Source organism: Perognathus longimembris, chromosome 20, assembly GCF_023159225.1.
Source record: "Perognathus longimembris pacificus isolate PPM17 chromosome 20, ASM2315922v1, whole genome shotgun sequence".
Classification (NCBI taxonomy): domain Eukaryota; kingdom Metazoa; phylum Chordata; class Mammalia; order Rodentia; family Heteromyidae; genus Perognathus; species Perognathus longimembris.
Window position 1 is genome coordinate 13,557,196 of NC_063180.1, and position 17,604 is coordinate 13,574,799.

A 17,604-nucleotide genomic window follows, 5' to 3' on the forward strand; every position below is an offset into this window, starting at 1 on the left:
TCTATTTCTGACTGTCTCTATCTTTGTCTCTGTCTGTCTGTCTCTGACTCTGTCTCTGTCTGTCTCTATCTTTCTGTCTCTCTCTGGCTGGCTGTGTCTGTCGGTCTTTGTCTAGACTCTGTCTGTCTCTGCCTCTCTCTCTCTCTCTCCCTTGCTGTCTCTGTCTCTGTCTGACTCTATCTTTCTGTCTCTCTCTGTCTGTCTTTGTCTAGACTCTGTCTGTCTGTCTCTGCCTCTATATCTCTCTCTCTCCCTCGCTGTCTCTGTCTCTGATTGTCTCTATCTTTTTGTCTCTCTCTGGCTGTCTTTGTTAGACCCTGTCTGTCTGTCTCTGCCTTTCTCTCTCTCTCTCCCCTTGCTGTCTGTCGGTCTCTATCTTTCTGTCTCTCTCTGTCTATCTGTCTGTCTTTGTCTAGACTCTGTCTCTGTCGCTCTCTCTCTTTCTCTCTCTCTCTCCCCCCCCTTGCTGTCTCTGGCTGTCTATCTGTCTCTGTCTGTGACTCTGCCTGTCTCTCCCTGTCTTTATCTCTATCTGTCTCTGTCTTTCTGGCTGTCTCTGTCAGCCTCTATCTCTGGTTGTGTGTCTTTGTCTGTTCCTGTCTTTCTGTCTGGACTTGAACTCAGGGCCTAAACGCTGTCCCTGAGCTTTCTTACTCTAGGTTAGCACTCTACCACTTGAGCCACAGCTCCACTTTCAACCTTGTACTGGTTCATTGGAGATGAGTCACAGATTTTCCTGCCTGCGCTGGCTTTGAACTGTGAACTGTGATCCTCCAACTCTCAGCCTTCTAAGTAGCGAGGGTTACAGGTAGGAGCCACTGGAGCCCAGCTGGAGCCTGGCTGTGGCACCTGAAACCGTTTGTGTTTTTCATGTCTACAGCAGGGATGGCCCTTGACCTGTGTCAGAAATCTCCTGAATGAAAGAATGTACATGGTTTAACTGGAGGCCATCTTGCTTTTGTGTTAACAGCATAGGGATGGACTAGAACTCACCATGTATCTTGTGCTTGCTGACTATCTATGCATATAGAAAACAGACTTAAAAAGAAAACAAACCTGGAAGGGCTAGGAATATGGCCTACTGGTAGAGTGCTTGCCTAGCATGCATGAAGCCCTGGATTCGATTCCTCAGCACCACATACACAGAAAAGGCCAGAAGTGGCGCTGTGGCTCAAGTGGTAGAGTGCTAGCCTTGAGCAAAAAGAAGCCAGGGACAGTGCTCAGGCCCTAAGTTCAAGCCCCACAACTGACCAAAAATAAAAGAAAGTACAAAAGGAAACAGAGTTCAGTGTTACTTAGCCAACCCTGTGTGAAGTGGGAGGAAAATATTACAATTAGGGAAAGAAGAGAACTTTGGTCCTAGCAGCTTGTGCCTGTAATCTCAGATACTCAGGGAGGCTGTGATCTGAGGATCCCAGTTCAAAGCCAGCCAGAGAAGGAAAGTCCATGAAACTCTTATCTTCGATTAACCAACAAAAAGTCAGCAATTGAATTGACATGTTGAACAGAAATCCCTTTGTACAATTATTTATTGATAATAAAATTAAAAATTAAATCATTAAAAAGACAAAACAAGGGGCTGGGAATATGGCCTAATGGTAAAGTGCTTGCCTATCATGCATGAAACCCCGGGTTCGATTAGCGCCACATATATAGAAAAAGCCAGAAGTGGTGCTGTGACTCAAGTGGTAGAGTGCTAGCCTTGAGCAAAAAGAAGCCAGGGACAGTGCTCAGGCCCAGAGTTCAAGCCCCAGGATTGGCAAAAAAAAAAAAAAAAAAAAAGACAAAACAAAACAGGAAGTGGCTCTGTGGCTCAAGGGATAGACTGCTAACCTTGAGCTGAAGAGCTCACTTAACAGAGCCCAGGCTCAAGAGTTCAAGCCTCACAACCGACAGATGAAAGAAGGAAGGAAGGGAGGGAAGAAGGGAGGGAGGGGAAGGAATAGGGAAGGGAAGAAAGAAAAGAAAAGAAAAGAGGAGAGAAAACCTTTCTTGGAGCACTTATTTGTGTCTTTGTTTAGTTTTGTAACAAAGCCTTACAGACAGATACACATAGTAAATCCACCTTTGCAACCCAGAACTCATTGTTGAATATGAGATTTTGGTACATGTAAGAAGGAATATGATTACTGGCCCAGTGGGGGTTTATTAACTCACAGAGGTTGGCTCTATGAATAAAGTTGATGTAAAAGCTCAAAAAACAACCTAAAAAACAAAAAACCTGGAAATGAAGGTGTGACTCCAGGGGTAAAATGCCAGCCTTGAGTGAAAAAGCTAAGCTGGAATGTGAAGCCTCAAGTTCAAGCCTCAGTATGGGCACAAATTCAATGAATGAATGAATCTGTCAATCAGTCAGTCAACAAACCCAAAACCAGGCACTGGTGTCTTACATCTGTAATCCCAACTACTCAGAAATCTGAGACCTGGAGGATAGAATTGGAAACTGGCTCAAGCAAGAAAATCCATGAGACTCTTAATTCCACTGAGTCATCAAAAAGCCAGACTGGAGGTGTGGCTCACGTGGCAGAGTATCAACTCAGCAAGCAAGCCTGAGAGAGCATGAGGCCCTGAGTTCAAACCCCAGTACCATTACAAAAAAAAATCACTGAAGCCATCAATGGCTTCTCCCACATATGAGGTCAGAGTCCTCTTAATCTAGTCACTTCTCCTCTCAGCACCAGAGCCAGGGTCCAGTCCTTCACCCCAGGAGCTCCAGGGGCCATTTTATATCCAAATGAAGGCCTCACCTCCTTCCTCCACTACTTGGTGAGGTTAGGATTTCAGATAAACTTTTTTTTTTTGGCCAGTCCTGGGGCTTGGACTCAGGGCCTGAGCACTGTCCCTGGCTTCTTTTTGCTCAAGGATAGCACTCTGCCACTTGAGCCACAGCACCACTTCTGGCCATTTTCTGTATATGTAGTGCTGGGGAATCGAACCCAGGGCCTCATGTATATGAGGCAGGCACTCTTGCCACTAGGCCATATCCCCAGCCCCGAGGTTAGGATTTCAGACACAATTCTGTGTATGTGTGCCAGTATTAGGGCTTGAACTCAGTTCCTAGATACTGTTCCTTAGCTTTTCCACTCAAGGCTGGTACTCTACCATACCTCCATTTCTGGCTTTGTGTGGAGATGAGAATCTCCTGGGACTTTCCAGTTTGTGCTAGCTTTGAACTGAGCTCCTCAGATCTCAGCCTCCTGAGTAGCTAGGATTATACGTGTGCTCTACCACACTTGGCTTTTGGTAGGATTTTATTTCTTTTTTTGCGGTACTGGTGATGGAAGCCAGGGCCTTGCACCTCTTGGGCAAGCCTTGTATCGCTGAGCCATGCCCTTTCCCGAGTCCCTTCGCCATTTTTCAGTGGGCTGCCATTGCTCTGGACCTCCATAGATGTCTTCCTTTGGCACAGCTAGGAACTCGTCCCCTTTTAACTGAGACTCTCAACTCACTTTTTGTGGCTCATTGGAGACAAAAGTCTCTCAGATTTTTCTGCCCAGGATGGCTTTGAACCATGATCAATCCTCAGATCTCAGCCTCCTGAGTAGCTGGGATGACAGGTGTGAGCCACTGCACCTGGTGAAGATTTCCTTTGCGTCCTCAAAGGCAGCAGAAGAGTGGGGCCTGAAATGGGTGCGTGCTCCCCGTTGCCTGTACAGCTGCAAAAGCTCTTTGCTGCTTTTACCTTTGCATCCATCGGTTTATTTACCAAGCAGATCTGGTTTGCCAGCAACTTGGCTGGGCCCAGGGGAATGTTTCCTGCCCATCCCATCCCCAATGCCACCCTCGCCACCTCTCCCTTTTCCCTCTCCTTCTGTCCTCCTCCTCCTAGTTTTTTCAAATCCAGACACTCCCTCATTCAGGATCCAACCTAGCAGGCTGAGTCAGCTCTGACAAGCACAGGGCCACATTGACCCCTACAGGAGTAAAGATGTGAGAAAGAAAAGAAAAAGCAGGCACGTGGTGGCTCATGCTGTATTCTTAGCTGCTCAGGAGACTGAGATCTAAAGATCATCAGGTGAAGCCAAGCTGGGCAGGGAAGTCCATGAGACCCTTATCTTCAAGGAACCACCAAAAGCCCAGAGGTGGAGGTATGGCTCAAGTGGTAGAATGCCAGCCCTGAGCAGAAGAAAAAGTTCAGAGATATCACCCAGGCTCTGAGTTCAAGTTCCAAGTATTGGCACCAAAAAAAAAAAAAAAAGAGTTAAAAGGAAAGTACATGCAGGAAGCTTTCTCAGTGCAGTGCCAAGGGCAACACCCTCCTGCTAGCCTGCCTGCAGTGGCAGCACACAAATGTGGCTGTCACTTTGCCAAATTGTTGCCCTTGTGTGTACAAGAATTCACTTCTGTCCAGTGGTGTTTGGGGTGGGGTGGGGTGAATATGGAGGGGTGGGGGGTCCAAATTGTTCACAAGTTGAGACTCCTTGGAGCTCCTGGGGGGATGGGGAGGCAGGATCCACTGATGCTGGACCTTAGGAAAGGAAGCACCCTTGAAGTTATCCGGCTGCTTCATTAGTGAATCCCAGTGGACCAAATGGTGACTAAGGGGTGCTGTCAGGGAGGCAGGGATTTGGGGGGAGCAGGGAAACTCATATCTGTTCTCTTCCCTAGATCCTGCATGCTAGTCAGTTGCATTCCAGGGCATGTATTGAAGAGTCTCAGGTTTGTGGCGCATGCCTATAATCCCAGCTACCAGGACCCAAGGATCACAGTTGGAAGCCAGCCCTAAGGCAAGAAAGTCCAGGAGACTCTTATCTCCAATTAATCAGCAAAAACAAGTCTGAAATGGAGGTGTGGCTCTAGTGGTAGAGCACCAGCCTTGAGCAAAATATAGCTAAGGAACAGCACTTCGGTTCTGAGTTCAAGTCCCACGACCAGTGGCACGCGTGCGCACATACACACACGGGTCTGGGTAATGAGCGTGGCATCTGTGGCTGGCTGAATAATGGGACACTACCCTTTGCTTAGTAGCTGAAACTGACTCTTGGTTGTCAGTAATAAGAAACTTCACCCCAACTGCCTATAAATCCGTGCAAACAATTAATTGGTTCCAGCATCCAGAACGTTCCTAGGATTCCCATCTTGAGCCGGATTGGCTCACAAAGGTTCAGCACATCAGAGGCCCGCCTAGCAGCTCCACTGGCTTTGCTCTCCAGGAAGAACTTCCCTTCCCAGCAGGTCAAATTATGTGGCAAGATGGCCTCATGGCTCCAGGCCCACTTCCAAGTTAGCCTAGCAACTCCTGAGGCTTGTCATTGGTCTGATCTAGGCCCTGGGTCTAAGTCTTAACCAATCACAGAGCTAGGAATGCGCTGCTCTGATTGGTCAAATTCCTCCCTAGCTTCAAAGTACAGAGAAGGGAGGTGCTTTTCAGAAAAATGTTGCTTGCTGACCAGGGGGAGATGTCTGGGCTGGCTGTCTCCAATCCCCCCTCCCTCTTCTGCAGCTGTGCCTTTTTTTTTTTTTTTTTTAGTCCAAAACGAGGAGATTTAACTTAAAGCTGGGGGATATGGTGGTCTTGAATAGAACAAAGCCCCCTTGTACCTTTGGCCAAGCAAGGAAAGTAACTGGATGCTGTCATAGTTGCCCTCCCCCAGTACCCTCTTCCCCAAGCCGGGACACACATCCCCAATTCTGGAAGTGTCTACAGAGTTAGTCTCTGTTCTTTTCCAGTCTTGAGTTTAGTGCAGGGTACATCCGTAGTTGCTGTATCCTATACTAAGTAGAAAAGCCCATGTTAATGTCCTTGGAAATGTCTAATTGATCACAGATTTCAGCTTGGTGGACAGGCTCTCCAGTAGTAAGAGGGGCTGATGCAAGAGCCAGAGCTGCCTATTGGCTTGAAGGTGTGCACAGAAATGTGAGCTCTAGGAATTATAGCCAGGTCTCAGCAACCCTATCCCCCTTCTCACCAGCCTTTTCCCACACCAGACTTCCCTATTCTGTTTGCGTGTCCGTGCGTCCTTAGAAAGTTGGTTACAAGTGGCAATAGGCAGTTTGGGGGGGGTCTCTAAAGCCTGTCAGAAATTGGGCACTAGTATGACTCATGCCTGTTATTCTATCTACTCAGGAGGCTGAGATTTAGAGGGTGCAGGTTCAAAACCAGCCTGGGCAGGAAAATCTGTGAGACTATTATCTCCAATGAACCAATTAAAAGTTGGAGAAGTGGAGGAGCTGTGGCTCAAGTAGTAGAGGTCTGGCCTTGAGGAGAAAACAAAAGAGCCAAGTGAGAGCCTGAGGCCCTGAGTTCAAGCCTCAGTACAGACACACACAAAAAAGAGCCAGGTAGGGCCAGGTTAAGGAAGAAAATGCTCTAAGTTTGCACTGAGTGTGGACTTGCTTCTCTGTAACCTTTGTATCTTGGCTCCTGTCCTGACTTTTCCACCAACAATCAGAGCCAGAGTCACACAGAAAGCTAAGCAAAAGCACCCCCAACTTTCATTCTTGAGGCATGGCTCAAGTAGAACACCAACCTTGAGTGAAAGAGCTAAGAGACAGCACACCAGGCCCTGAGTTCAAGCCCCAGCAATCTGTCTGTCTCTCTCACACACAAGAAAGCAAGCAAGCAAGAGAAAGAAAAAGAAAGGAAAGAAGGGAGGAAGGGAGGGAGGGAGGGAGGGAGGAAAGGAAAGGAAAGGGAGGGAGGGAGGGAGGGAGGGAGGGAGGGAGGAAGGAGGGAGGGAAAGGAAAGAAAGAAAAAAGAGCAATTTACACACTCACTCAAGGTGAATTAATGCTTTATGCTCTGGACCTACTGGAGACGTGCACTGAATAAAACTCACACCCCTGAGACAAGCTACCCCAGGCTAGTGGGCACCAGTAACTTGGGAAAACTCCAACTGTTAGGCCAGGCTATTGTGTCGCCTTGGCAATTTGCTCATCCTCTGCTTCACATTCTTCTCCCTTCATGTACACTCAGTGCCCAAGCCTGGGTTGGATTCCCCATCCTCACATGAAGTCATAGCCCAGGACTTTTTCATTCTAGCCCTCACTCAGCACAGCCACCTCTAGTTTAAACCTTTCCAAAGTATTTATCATTGATACCTCACGTGCCAGCTCCATTTCCGATGGAAAAGTCCAGCAGATGCAGTAAAACTATCCATATTAACTTTTTTTTTCTTCTGTTGTTGGTGTGATACTGAGGCTTGAACTCAAGGCTTGGGCTTTTTCTCTCGAGGGGGGGTGCTCTACCTCTTGAGCCACAGCTCCACTTTCAGCTTTTTGGTGGTTCATTGGAGATGAGTCTCATGGACTTTTCTGCCTGGGTTGGCATTGAACAGTGATCCGGGGACTCCTTGGGCCAGGACGGACTGGCTAGGCCCGATGATAAATAATTTGGAAGGGTTAAATTAGGGGTGGCTTCAGCGAGAATTCTCCCTGATCAGAAAGGCCAAACTCAAAAGGATGAATTCGTGGGGGAGGGGCCAGCAGGGTAGGAGCATATGGAAGGCCCCTGAAAAGTACAATGAATGAATGAATGAAAGAAAGAATGAATGGACGGGAAGCGCGAAGCTGGATAAACGCACTCACGGCCAGGAGTAGCAGCTGGGGCCTGAAGCTCCTGAGAAGGACCATGCACTTGACCGTGGGGACAGCCAGACTCTGGATTCAGGGTCCCAGAAACTTCATAAGGGGTGGGGGGCGGGGGGAACGAGAAGGGGATGTGGCGGGAAAAACGCGCGGCACAGCGGATGCCAGGCGGGTCTCTGCACCCAGACGGTCCTGCACCTGTTCCCAGCCCGCCCCGACCCTCCGGACTAGAAAATCCACCCGCGCGGAACACGTGGCTGTCCCCGCTGAGCTCCGCCTCCAAGGCCTCCAAGCCCCGCCCCCTCCTCTGGCGCCCGCGCCAGGCTTCTCCCGCGTGCGGCCCGCCCCTCCCCTCCGTCAAGCGCGCGCGCGCCAAGGCCGCGTAGCCCCGCCCATCACGCCAGACCCCGCCCACCACGCCTGGCTCTTTTGCCTTGTCACACGGCCCCGCCTTCCTCTCCGACAGGCCACGCCCACTCCCCCACCCTCCAATCAGACCCCGCCTCTTGTGTTGGCCCCGCCCCCTCGAGGTCCCGGGTGCGGGGCGGGCTGGCTGCGCGGCGCGGCGGGGCGGTGCCGTGGGCGGACGCTAGGCGGGCCCGGGCCCGGAGGCGGCCGCTCAGCTGCTTCGCGGCCGGGAGAGGCGGGGCTTTGGCGGTGTCAGGGCGGGCTTCGTAGGCGGGTCGTGCCGGTTCCGCGCGCAGGGAGTTTTAAATGTCCCGCTCTGAGCCGGGCGCAGGAGCAGCCGGCTGGGCCGCCCGCGCGGTGTAGGGGGCAGGCGCGGATCCCGCCACCACCACCACCGCCACCGCCGCCGCCGCCGCCACCACCACCACCACCACCACTACCACCACCACCATCATCGCGCCGCTGCCACCACGGTCACCATCACCACCATCACTGCCGCTGCCCAGCCCCGGCTTGTGCCTCGGTTTCCCGCGGACTTCGCTTCGGGTAGGGAGCGCGCTGGGGGCCGCCAGGCCCGGGGCCTGGGGCATGGGGGGGGGGGTCGAGGCCGGGTCGCTGGGACTTGGGGGTCGGAGGGATCCCCGAGACTTACAGAGCGGGAAGCCCGACCCGGAGACGCAGGACTGGGGGGGGGGTGTCCTGAAAGGGACACTGAGGCAGCGCGGGCCCCCTGGAGGAGATGGGTGCGGTGGTGGTGAGCGGGGGAGAGGAACCCCGTCTCCCCCCGTCTCTACCTCGGACTCGGGATCGTGGGCCGTGCCGGAGGCGCCACGGGGGTGACAGGGCCACCCGGGGCCCCATCGGCCATTTTCCAAGGCGGGCCAGGCCAAGAGAGACTCCCGCCGCCGCCCGCCCGCGCGGGAGGGGGAGGGGAGGGGAGGCCGGGGAGGGCGGCGGGGCCTGGTCCCCCACCCGGCCTGCTGCTTAGCCCCACGCTCCCCCTCCGCCCTTCCCCGCCAGGCCTCAGGTCGGAGCCTCCACCCCGCGCCATGCCGAGGGAACTGAAGGAGAGGTGAGTGGCTGTGGCCTGAGCCCCGCTGCGGGACGGGCTGGGCGGGGAGGGCCCGGCGAGATTGGGGAGCACTTATCGCCATCCCCCTCCCCCGCCACCCCGGTCCCCCCGGCTTGTGCAGGGATGCGGACGCGCAGGACACCGCGAAAGAAGAGGGTGGCATCGAGTCCACTGTCCGCTCCAGAAAAAGAAAGGCAGATGTGGCGGTGGTAAGCTACAAAAGACACAGGTGGGGGGCGGGGAGGGCACCCCACCCCCGTCATTTTACCTGGGTACCACACTTGGGTCTATGCACACGTGGATCGATGGGGATCGTGGGGGAGGGGAGCTCCCAGGATAGAAATGGTGCTCAGACCCTAATCAACTTTTTCCTCCTGTCTCTTCTCTCTGTTGGCCTTTTTTCCCTTTTTTTTTTTTGTCTTCGGTATTTTCTTAGTTTTTGCAGGATCCAGATGAAGAAATTGCTAAAATTGACAAGACTACAAAGAAAAGCCAGTGTGACAGTCAGGTAGGTCAGGGGAACTTTGCTGGGCTTGCCTATATGTGTCTTGGGGGGCCCACTTGGAGGTGCTGGAGTTGGAACTCAGGACCTCACTCACACTCTCCACATTTGGCTTCTAGCTCAAGGCCAGTGTTCTATCTCTTGAGCCACACCTCCACTTCCTGCTTTTTGCTGGTTCATTGGAGACAAAAGCCTCATGGATGTTTCCTGCCTGGGCTGGCTTTACTATGATCCTCAGATCTCAGCTTCCCAAGGAGCTGGGCTTACAGTCATCAAGGCCAGGCTGCAACCACTTGTTCCATAAACACATGGGGTGTTTTGTCTCTGGGCTTTCTGAATTTCTTCCCATCCCCTTTAGGTTAGATTTCTTGTACCTCTTCCCCTTTGTGGCTTTGAACATCCCCTCAGGCCACCAAGCTACTCCTTCCTATCTTTAACCTGCCCCTAGTCAGAGCCTTTGCTGGTGATTGAGTACATTTTTTTTTTTTTTTGCCCCTGCTAAGGGAGGGCTCACCAGATCTCTGCCTTTCCAATGTGGTACTATTGTAATGTGAAACGCGCCTTACAGAGAGAGCTTGTTTTATCTCTGCCTCCAGAGATGGCTGGAGCCTGTAGTTATGACTCTGGTAAAGGAGTAGCTTATCTCCAAACTAACTAGCCAGGCCTTTGGCCTTTATCACAGATAAAGCTGAGCAGGAGCAGAATCCAACCTCTGTGCTGTGGTCCCTAGGGAGTCAGCAGTGGACAACACATGACTAGCAGCCAGGGACAGCTGGTCTGGATGGGTGACCACTACAGAGTTGACAGCCAGCCACGTGGGGGGCGGTAGATCCTGGAAATAAGAATTTCTGGGAAGGTACTCTGCTGTGGGAGTCTGTCATAGACTTTCTAGTCCCAGCTGGCCTCAAACCACAATTCTCAGATCTTAGCCTTCTGAGTAGCTAGGATTACCTGCCTTTCTACACCTGTGGTAGAGTAGATTACTTACAATGTTCCCCATCAATTTATAGAGCAATGTCTTTACTCTTGTCTGTAAAGCAGCCCAAGCCTGCCTTGAATGCAGAATTCTCCTGCTTGGGCCTCTCAAGTCTGGGGTTGCAGGCATGTGCTACCATTACTGGTTTTGAGACTATTGTTAATGAAGAGAATGACCTCTGCACTATCTAAAAGCTATTTCACATGTCATTCTGTTCTAATTTTCACAAGATAATAATATTTTTATTGTCTTTTTAGTGAGCAGGTGAATTCTCATTTTTTAAAAAACATTTTTATTATTTTGAAGTAGTTGTACAGAGTTTCCATTCAACAAAGCAGTTTATGAATACAGCATATCTCGATCAATGTCATCCCGTTCAATATTCTCATCCACCCCTCCCAAACTACCCCCTCCCTCATTTTTCTTAATTCTACAGTATATGAATTGAAATTTTTCATTTTATAATTTTTTTTTGTTAAAACAAAAAGGGGGGGGGGACCCTTGGCTCACACTTGTAATCCTAACCATTCAGGAGGCTGAGATCTGAGGATCCAATTCAGCCCAGGCAGACACATGATGCATGGGACTATTATCTCTAGTTAACAAGCTAAAAGCCAGAAGTGGAGCTGTGGCCTAAGTGGTAAAGTGCTAGTCTTGAACAAAAAAAGCTAAGGGAGAACACATAGGCCCTGAGTACAGGTCCCAGTACTGGTACCCAAAAAAGGACAGGGAGTCAGGAACTTAGCAGTCTCTCACGGCTTGCCCTTTTCTTCCTAAACAATATTTGAGAGATGATCTTTTTGAAGGAAAGACTCAAGCTGGAGCATAGGTGGACTGTTCTGCCATATGCCCCCCCCCCCTTGAAAAGACCAACTTCATGGTTTACCTGATTGGTGTGTGAATTATAGATTGGGAAGTTCAATGGCTTTGCTTTTGTCCAGTGGCTGTCAGTGTAGCATCTGACCTTGAAGGCTGGCACATGGCTGTGCCTTTAAAACTTAGATTCAGTGGGCTGGGAACTTAGATTCACATTGTGTGTGTGTGTGTGTGCGTGTGTGCGTGTGTGTGCGCGCGCGCGCGTGCATGTGCATGCATGCCTGTACTGGTACTGGGGCTTGAACCTGGCCTGGGTACTATCCCTTAGCTTTTTTGCTCAAGGCTGCTGCTCTGCCACTTAAGCCACAGCTCTACTTTTGACTTTTGCTAGTAAGTTCGAGATAAAGAATTTCACTGACTTCCTGGTTGGCTTCAAGCCTGTCGACCTCGATTTCTCAGCCTCCTGAGTGGCTGGGACGGCAGGGGTGAGCCACCAGCATCCAGCTTGAGTGCACTCTTGAATGGGAACTACTTAAATCAAGGCACTGCTCGCAAGCCCAGAGCACCGGAACTGAAAGGAAGTGGCTGTTCTCAATATTTGGGCACAGCTGTTGGCGGGGACAGTGGTAGATAATTTGCATGCCCAATGCTTTGTGTATGTCAAGTGCAGAGGAATTTTGTCCAGCTTTACTCTTCCCACTCCTGAACAGCACATGGGCCTCTGAGGGCAACTTAATAGCTTACTTAGTCCTTTTTTCTTTCTTTCTTCTTTCTTTTAAACTTAGTCCTTTTTGTTTTGTTTTGTTTTTACTTTTTTGTTGGTTCTGGGGCTTGAACTTGGCCTGGGTGCTGTCCCTGAGTCTCTTTGGGTCAAGGATAGTGGTCTACCATTTGACCCACAGTGCCACTTCCAGCTTTTTTCTAAGTAGTTTTGTTGGAGATAAGAGTTTCACAGACTTTCCTGCCCAGGCTGGCTTTGAACTGCAATCCTCAGATCTCAGCCTTCTGAGTAGCTAGGACTACAGGCGTGAGCCACTGGTGCCCAGGGGCACTCTACTACTTGAGCCAGCCTCCTTCTGGCTTTTTAGTGGTTCACTGGAGATAAGATTCCCAAAGATTTTCCTGCACTCAAACCCCCTTTGAACCACAATTCTCAGAACTCAGCCTCTCCTGAATAGCTGGGATTACAAGCATGAAAGAACCCCTGCTCGGCTGATTTCCTAGCTTTTTAGGGATTTTACTGCATAGATTCCCAAGTTGTTAATATAAGGGAACTGGAAACCCCAAGTGATCCCCATAGATTTTACTTAACCATGTTAGGCGTCTAGGGTGCCGTCCTTCCCCCCACCCCCAAACTACTCCAGTTGAAATCCTGCCTCATTCATTCATAAATAATCAGTGAGTGTAAAATGAATGAGGTGTTTCACAAGCAATAATTTCCTATTGTGTTGTTTTTTTGACAGCCTTGGGATAGCAGTTTGGTTTGTGCAGATCCCTGCTCCTTGATCCCCACACCCGACAAAGAGGAGGATGAGGAGTCACTGTTCCCCATTTCCATGTTCCAGCCTCGCAAGCGTTCACCACCCAGAGCCTCACCACTGCCTTTACTGAAGTAGGTGTGGGCTTTGCCACATGATACACACACATACACACATGTGTTCTTACTCTTGTTCTTACTCCTGGCCATACATCCTAACACCTGTCTGCAGGCCATTTGACTTTTCTGTTTTTTTTTTTTTTCTATAGCTGGGCGAATCGAGATGAAGTCTGGAACATTATGTTGAACAAAGAGCATGTGTATTTAAGGGATGAGCACTTTCTGCAGAGACACCCTCTCCTGCAGGCTAGAATGCGAACTGTTCTTCTGGATTGGCTAATGGAGGTGAGTTGGGGCTTTGTGGTTTCTAGAACCTTCTGTGCCATTACTGTTTCTGCATGCGGTATGTGTATGTATGTACTGGAGCTTGAGCTCGACCCAGGCACTTGAGCTTTTTTCTTTCCTTAAGGCTAGTGCTCTACCACTTAAGCCACAGCTTTTCCAGCTTTTAGCTTGTTTACTGAAGATAAGATTCTCACAGACTCCTGCCCAGGCTGGCTTTAAACCATGATCCTCTAGATCTCAGCCTCTTGAGTAGCTAGGATTATAGGTGTGAGCCACCACTTCCTGGCTTTTTTTTTTTCCTTCAAGTATCTGTTTTAAAGTGCATTTATTATTTTTTTCCAGGTGTGTGAAGTCTATAAGCTTCACAGGGAGACATTTTACTTGGCTCAAGACTTCTTTGATCGGTATATGGCAACACAAGAAAACATTGTGAAAACCCTCCTACAGCTCATCGGGATCTCAGCCTTATTTATTGCTGCCAAATTAGAGGTAAGTGATGATCACATACTTGTTTGCATAGTAAGAGCTTGTTTTTGAGCTCCAGAGAGATAGAACGGCTGTCTATCATATATATTTTTTCTTTTGTTGGTCCTGGGGCTTGACCTCAGGACCTGGGCACTATTCCTGAGCTTTATTTGCTCAAGGCTAGTGTTCTAAGTCTACTTGAGCAACAGTTCTACTTCTGGCTTTCTGATAGTTCATTAGTGTCTCATAAGAGTCATCTCTACTTAACCAGCAAAAAAGCTCGAAGTTGAGCATTTGAAAAAAAAAAAGCTAAGGGCTAGCAGTAGAGTGCTTGCCCTGCATACCCGAAGACCTGGGTTCAATTCCCCAGCACCACATATATAGAAAAGGCCAGAAGTGGCGCTGTGACTCAAGTGGTAGAGTGCTAGCCTTGTGAGCAAAAAGAAGCCAAGTAGCTGTGGTTATAGACGTGAGCACCAGCATCCAGCCATGTTTTGTTTCTTTAGGGATGGCGGTTCATTTCTTTTTTTGGTCGGTTGTAGGGCCTGAACTCAGGGCCTCGGCATTGTCCCTAATCCTCTCTGTGCCCAAGGCTAATGCTCTACCTATACCACTTGAGCCACAGCGCCATGGCTAAATAGGGGTAAGAATCTCACAGGGACTTTTCTGTCTGAGGTGGCTTTGAACTGTGGTCCTCAGATCTCAGCCTCCTGAGTAGCTAGGATGACAGGTATGAGCCAGGGGGTTCGTTTCTTAGACAAGTGACTAGTGTTGAACTGTTTGAAATGGTTTCAGTGTGCTCTCTTGCTGATGCCATCTCCCTTGTACTCCCAGGAGATCTACCCTCCGAAGCTGCATCAGTTTGCTTATGTCACGGACGGCGCCTGCTCAGGAGATGAAATTCTCACCATGGAACTGGTCATTATGAAGGTAATGTTTTTCTGGGTTCTCATGGCCATTCTAGGATATAAAGTCAGGGCCTTGTCTTCTGGTTATCCTTTTTTTTCTCTTTCATTGGAAATAAGTGTCATAGACTTTCCTTGCCCAGGTTGGCTTTGAACCATGCTCCTCCGTATCAGCCTCCCTCCTGAGTTCTGGATTGTAGTTGTGAACTTGAGCCATCTCTGAAGTGTGACTGTGTCTTCTCAAAGCTAGACACGTGGTGACATGGTGCCTGGCTGTGTCCCAAAGTCCTCCTCCATCAGTTTGTCTCCTGTCTTCCTCTAGGCTCTGAACTGGCGTTTGAGCCCTCTGACTGTCGTGTCCTGGCTGAACGTGTACATGCAGGTTGCATTTCTGAACAACATGTGTGAGGTGCTGCTGCCTCAGTATCCCCAGCAGATCTTCATCCAGGTCGCAGAGGTCAGTGGTCCCCTTGCATCGGGGCCTCCCAACCCCAACAGTTCCACTCCAGTGACGGGAAGCACGTTGTGCCGGCATCTGTCTCAGGGTTTTCTCCCCCTCCTCCCTAGCTCCTGGATCTCTGCATGCTGGATGTTGAGTGCTTAGAGTTTCCTTATGGGGTGCTTGCTGCTGCTGCCTTGTTCCACTTCTCTTCTTCCGATTTGGTGGCGAAGGTTTCAGGTAAGGTGCTATCCAGCCATCCTCAAGACAGTCACTTTACAAAACACTGGTTGCAGCCTCAGACTGCACCTGCGCTGTTTCTTATGCATGCAGCCTCAGGTGAGCATGCACCGATTCTCATGGCAGGGTATCAGTGGGAGGACATCAAGAAATGTGCTGAATGGATGACGCCCTTTGCCGAAGTCTTCCAGGAGACGCCAAGCTGTAAGCTGAGGCACTTCCGGGGGATCCCATGCGAAGATGCACATAATATCCAGACCCATGCCAACAGCTTGGACCTGCTGGTCAGTACCCAGCCCATCAAGCCTTCCAGGCAGGATCTGGATCACCTGGGGTTTGATTTTTTTCTCCCTCTCACTCAACAACACACAGGCGGGCACTGGCATCAGTGGCTCGTGCTGGTCATCCTAGCTATTCAGGAGGCTGAGATCTGAGGATCATAGTTCAAAGCCAGCTCAGGCAGGAAAGTCTGTGAGACTCTTATTTCCAATTAAGCAGCAAAAAAGCTGGACTGGAGCTGTGGCTCAAGTGATAGAGCACCAGCCTTGAGCAAAAATGCCCAGGGACAGTGTGTGGGACCTGACTTCAAGCCCCAGGACCAACACACCCACACTCAAAAGAAATACATACAAGGGAAAGATTCGCTTGTTCTAATAGTCTTTAAATTTTTAGTTTACTTACAGATTTGGTTTGGGGGTTTTGTTTTGTTTTTAATTTTAATTTTTTTTTTTTTTTTTTTGCTCAAGACTAATGCTCTACCATTTGAATTTGAGGCACAGCTCCACTTCTAGTTTATTTTAGTTGTTACTTAAAAGGATCTCAGCCACTTGAGTAGCTAGAATTATAAGCATGAGCCACTGGTAACCAGCTAGTTTTAGGGTGCCTTGTGTCTTTGTTTTTATGCCATTACTGGGGCTTGAATTCAAATGCTGTCCCTTAGCTTTTTCACTCAAGGCTGTGCTCTTACCATTCAGCAACACTCCACTTCTGACTTCTGGTGATTCATTAAAGATAAGGGTCTCGTTGATTATTTGCCCAGGCTGGCTTCAAACCATGATCCTTGGCTCTCAGCCTCCTGAGTAGCTGGGGTGATAGTCATGAGCTACAAAGCGTTGGCTTGGTTTGATCTTTTCTTCAAGTCCATATTGATTCCCAACCCTTGAGAGATAAGGTGTCCATGTGAACTCATCCCAGTTATTTTATACGAATCATTTCTTACAAAGCCATACCTTTGGGCTTGGAGGTGTGGCTCAGGTGGTGGAGCTCCAGCCAATGAGAAGCATTAGATACCTAGTTCAAATTTTGGTCTCAGACCAAAAGAACAAAACCAAACATCAAGAAAAGCCCACATCCTTATCCTTTCTTTCCACCCACAGGAAAAAGCCCAGGCAAAGAAATCCGAGTTGTCAGAACACCACAGATTGTCCCCTATGCCCCCTGGGCTCCTCACCCCTCCGCAGAGTATTAAAAAGCAGAGTGAGCTGGAGGAGGAGGAGGAGGCCTGACACCCAAAGATGGTGTGCAGAAAGGCCTGGATGTTCCTCTGCTGCCATTCAGCTTTTGCAGATGCTCAGTGAGTGACGGGCCCCGTTCTACTGAAGTTGTGTGGGTGGCGTGGACAGGGGCAGCGTCTTCTACGGAACACGTGGTCAAGGACAACAGCCACCTCCAGAACACCCGAGGGTGCTTCCCTTGCTGCTACGGATGGTGTCCTTGACTCCCCACAGAGGACTGCGGCTTTGAGTTCAAGGCCCCTTCCCCACAGTCAGCGGGGTGGGGCCTGTCCCTTCACATTGTCAGCCCGCTGTCCCTTGCCTTTATGAACTTTGGTTTTGTAATTGCTGCTATGTCTACCCATTTTTAATAAAGTGATACTATGTTTGAAATATGTCTGTACTCATTTTGTGTGTTACCAGAATTTGAATTCAGCTTGCTTATTTGCCTGGTGCTCTACCACTTGAGCCATACCTCTAGCTCTAGATCTCATTTTTGGTGCCAGTTCTAGGGCTTGAACTCAAGGCCTGGGCACTGCTCCTAGCTTCTTTTGCTCAAGAGTTGTGCTGTACTTGATCCACAGCTTCACTTCTGGCTTTTTATTTTTTACTTTGGTGGAGATAAAAGTCTTACAGATTTTTCTGCCTGGGCTAGCTTTGACCCATGATCCTCATATCTCAGCCTTTTGAGTAGCTAGGATTATAAGCATGAGCCACTGGCACTCAGCTTAGAACTTTTTCTTTGTACTGATCTTGGGGTTTGAACTTGGTCTGGGTGCTGTCCCTGAGGTTTTGCATAAGATTAGAGCTCTACCAGTTGAGCCACAGCTCCACTTTTGACTTATTGCGATTAATTGGAAATAGCCAGGCTGGCTTTGA

At 49.6% G+C, this 17,604-nt stretch overlaps 1 protein-coding gene and 1 non-coding gene across 2 annotated transcripts; both read left to right on the plus strand.

Annotated features, from left to right (window-relative positions):
• Nucleotides 1–1,996: 1,996 nt before the first annotated feature.
• Nucleotides 1,997–2,125, plus strand: LOC125339154. The gene has a single exon (XR_007208442.1). It is a non-coding gene; the product is annotated as a small nucleolar RNA SNORA40 (small nucleolar RNA).
• Nucleotides 2,126–8,379: 6,254 nt separating this feature from the next.
• Ccne1 (cyclin E1) lies at nucleotides 8,380–17,115 on the plus strand. The gene is made up of 12 exons (XM_048329719.1): nucleotides 8,380–8,481; nucleotides 8,956–9,007; nucleotides 9,129–9,216; nucleotides 9,444–9,515; nucleotides 12,765–12,913; nucleotides 13,048–13,183; nucleotides 13,526–13,672; nucleotides 14,483–14,578; nucleotides 14,876–15,010; nucleotides 15,121–15,232; nucleotides 15,359–15,516; nucleotides 16,609–17,115. Exons 2-12 carry the CDS (start codon nucleotides 8,985–8,987, stop codon nucleotides 16,735–16,737), a joined length of 1,245 nt encoding a protein of 414 aa, XP_048185676.1. The 5' UTR covers nucleotides 8,380–8,481; nucleotides 8,956–8,984; the 3' UTR covers nucleotides 16,738–17,115.
• Nucleotides 17,116–17,604: the final 489 nt, after the last annotated feature.

Coding starts and splice junctions, on each gene's coding strand:
- Ccne1 (XM_048329719.1), top strand. CDS start 8,985: ATGCCGAGGGAACTGAAGGAGAG. Junction 12,914..13,047: donor TCACCACTGCCTTTACTGAA/GTAGGTGTGGGC, acceptor TTTTTTCTATAG/CTGGGCGAATCGAGATGAAG. Junction 15,233..15,358: donor TTTGGTGGCGAAGGTTTCAG/GTAAGGTGCTAT, acceptor TTCTCATGGCAG/GGTATCAGTGGGAGGACATC.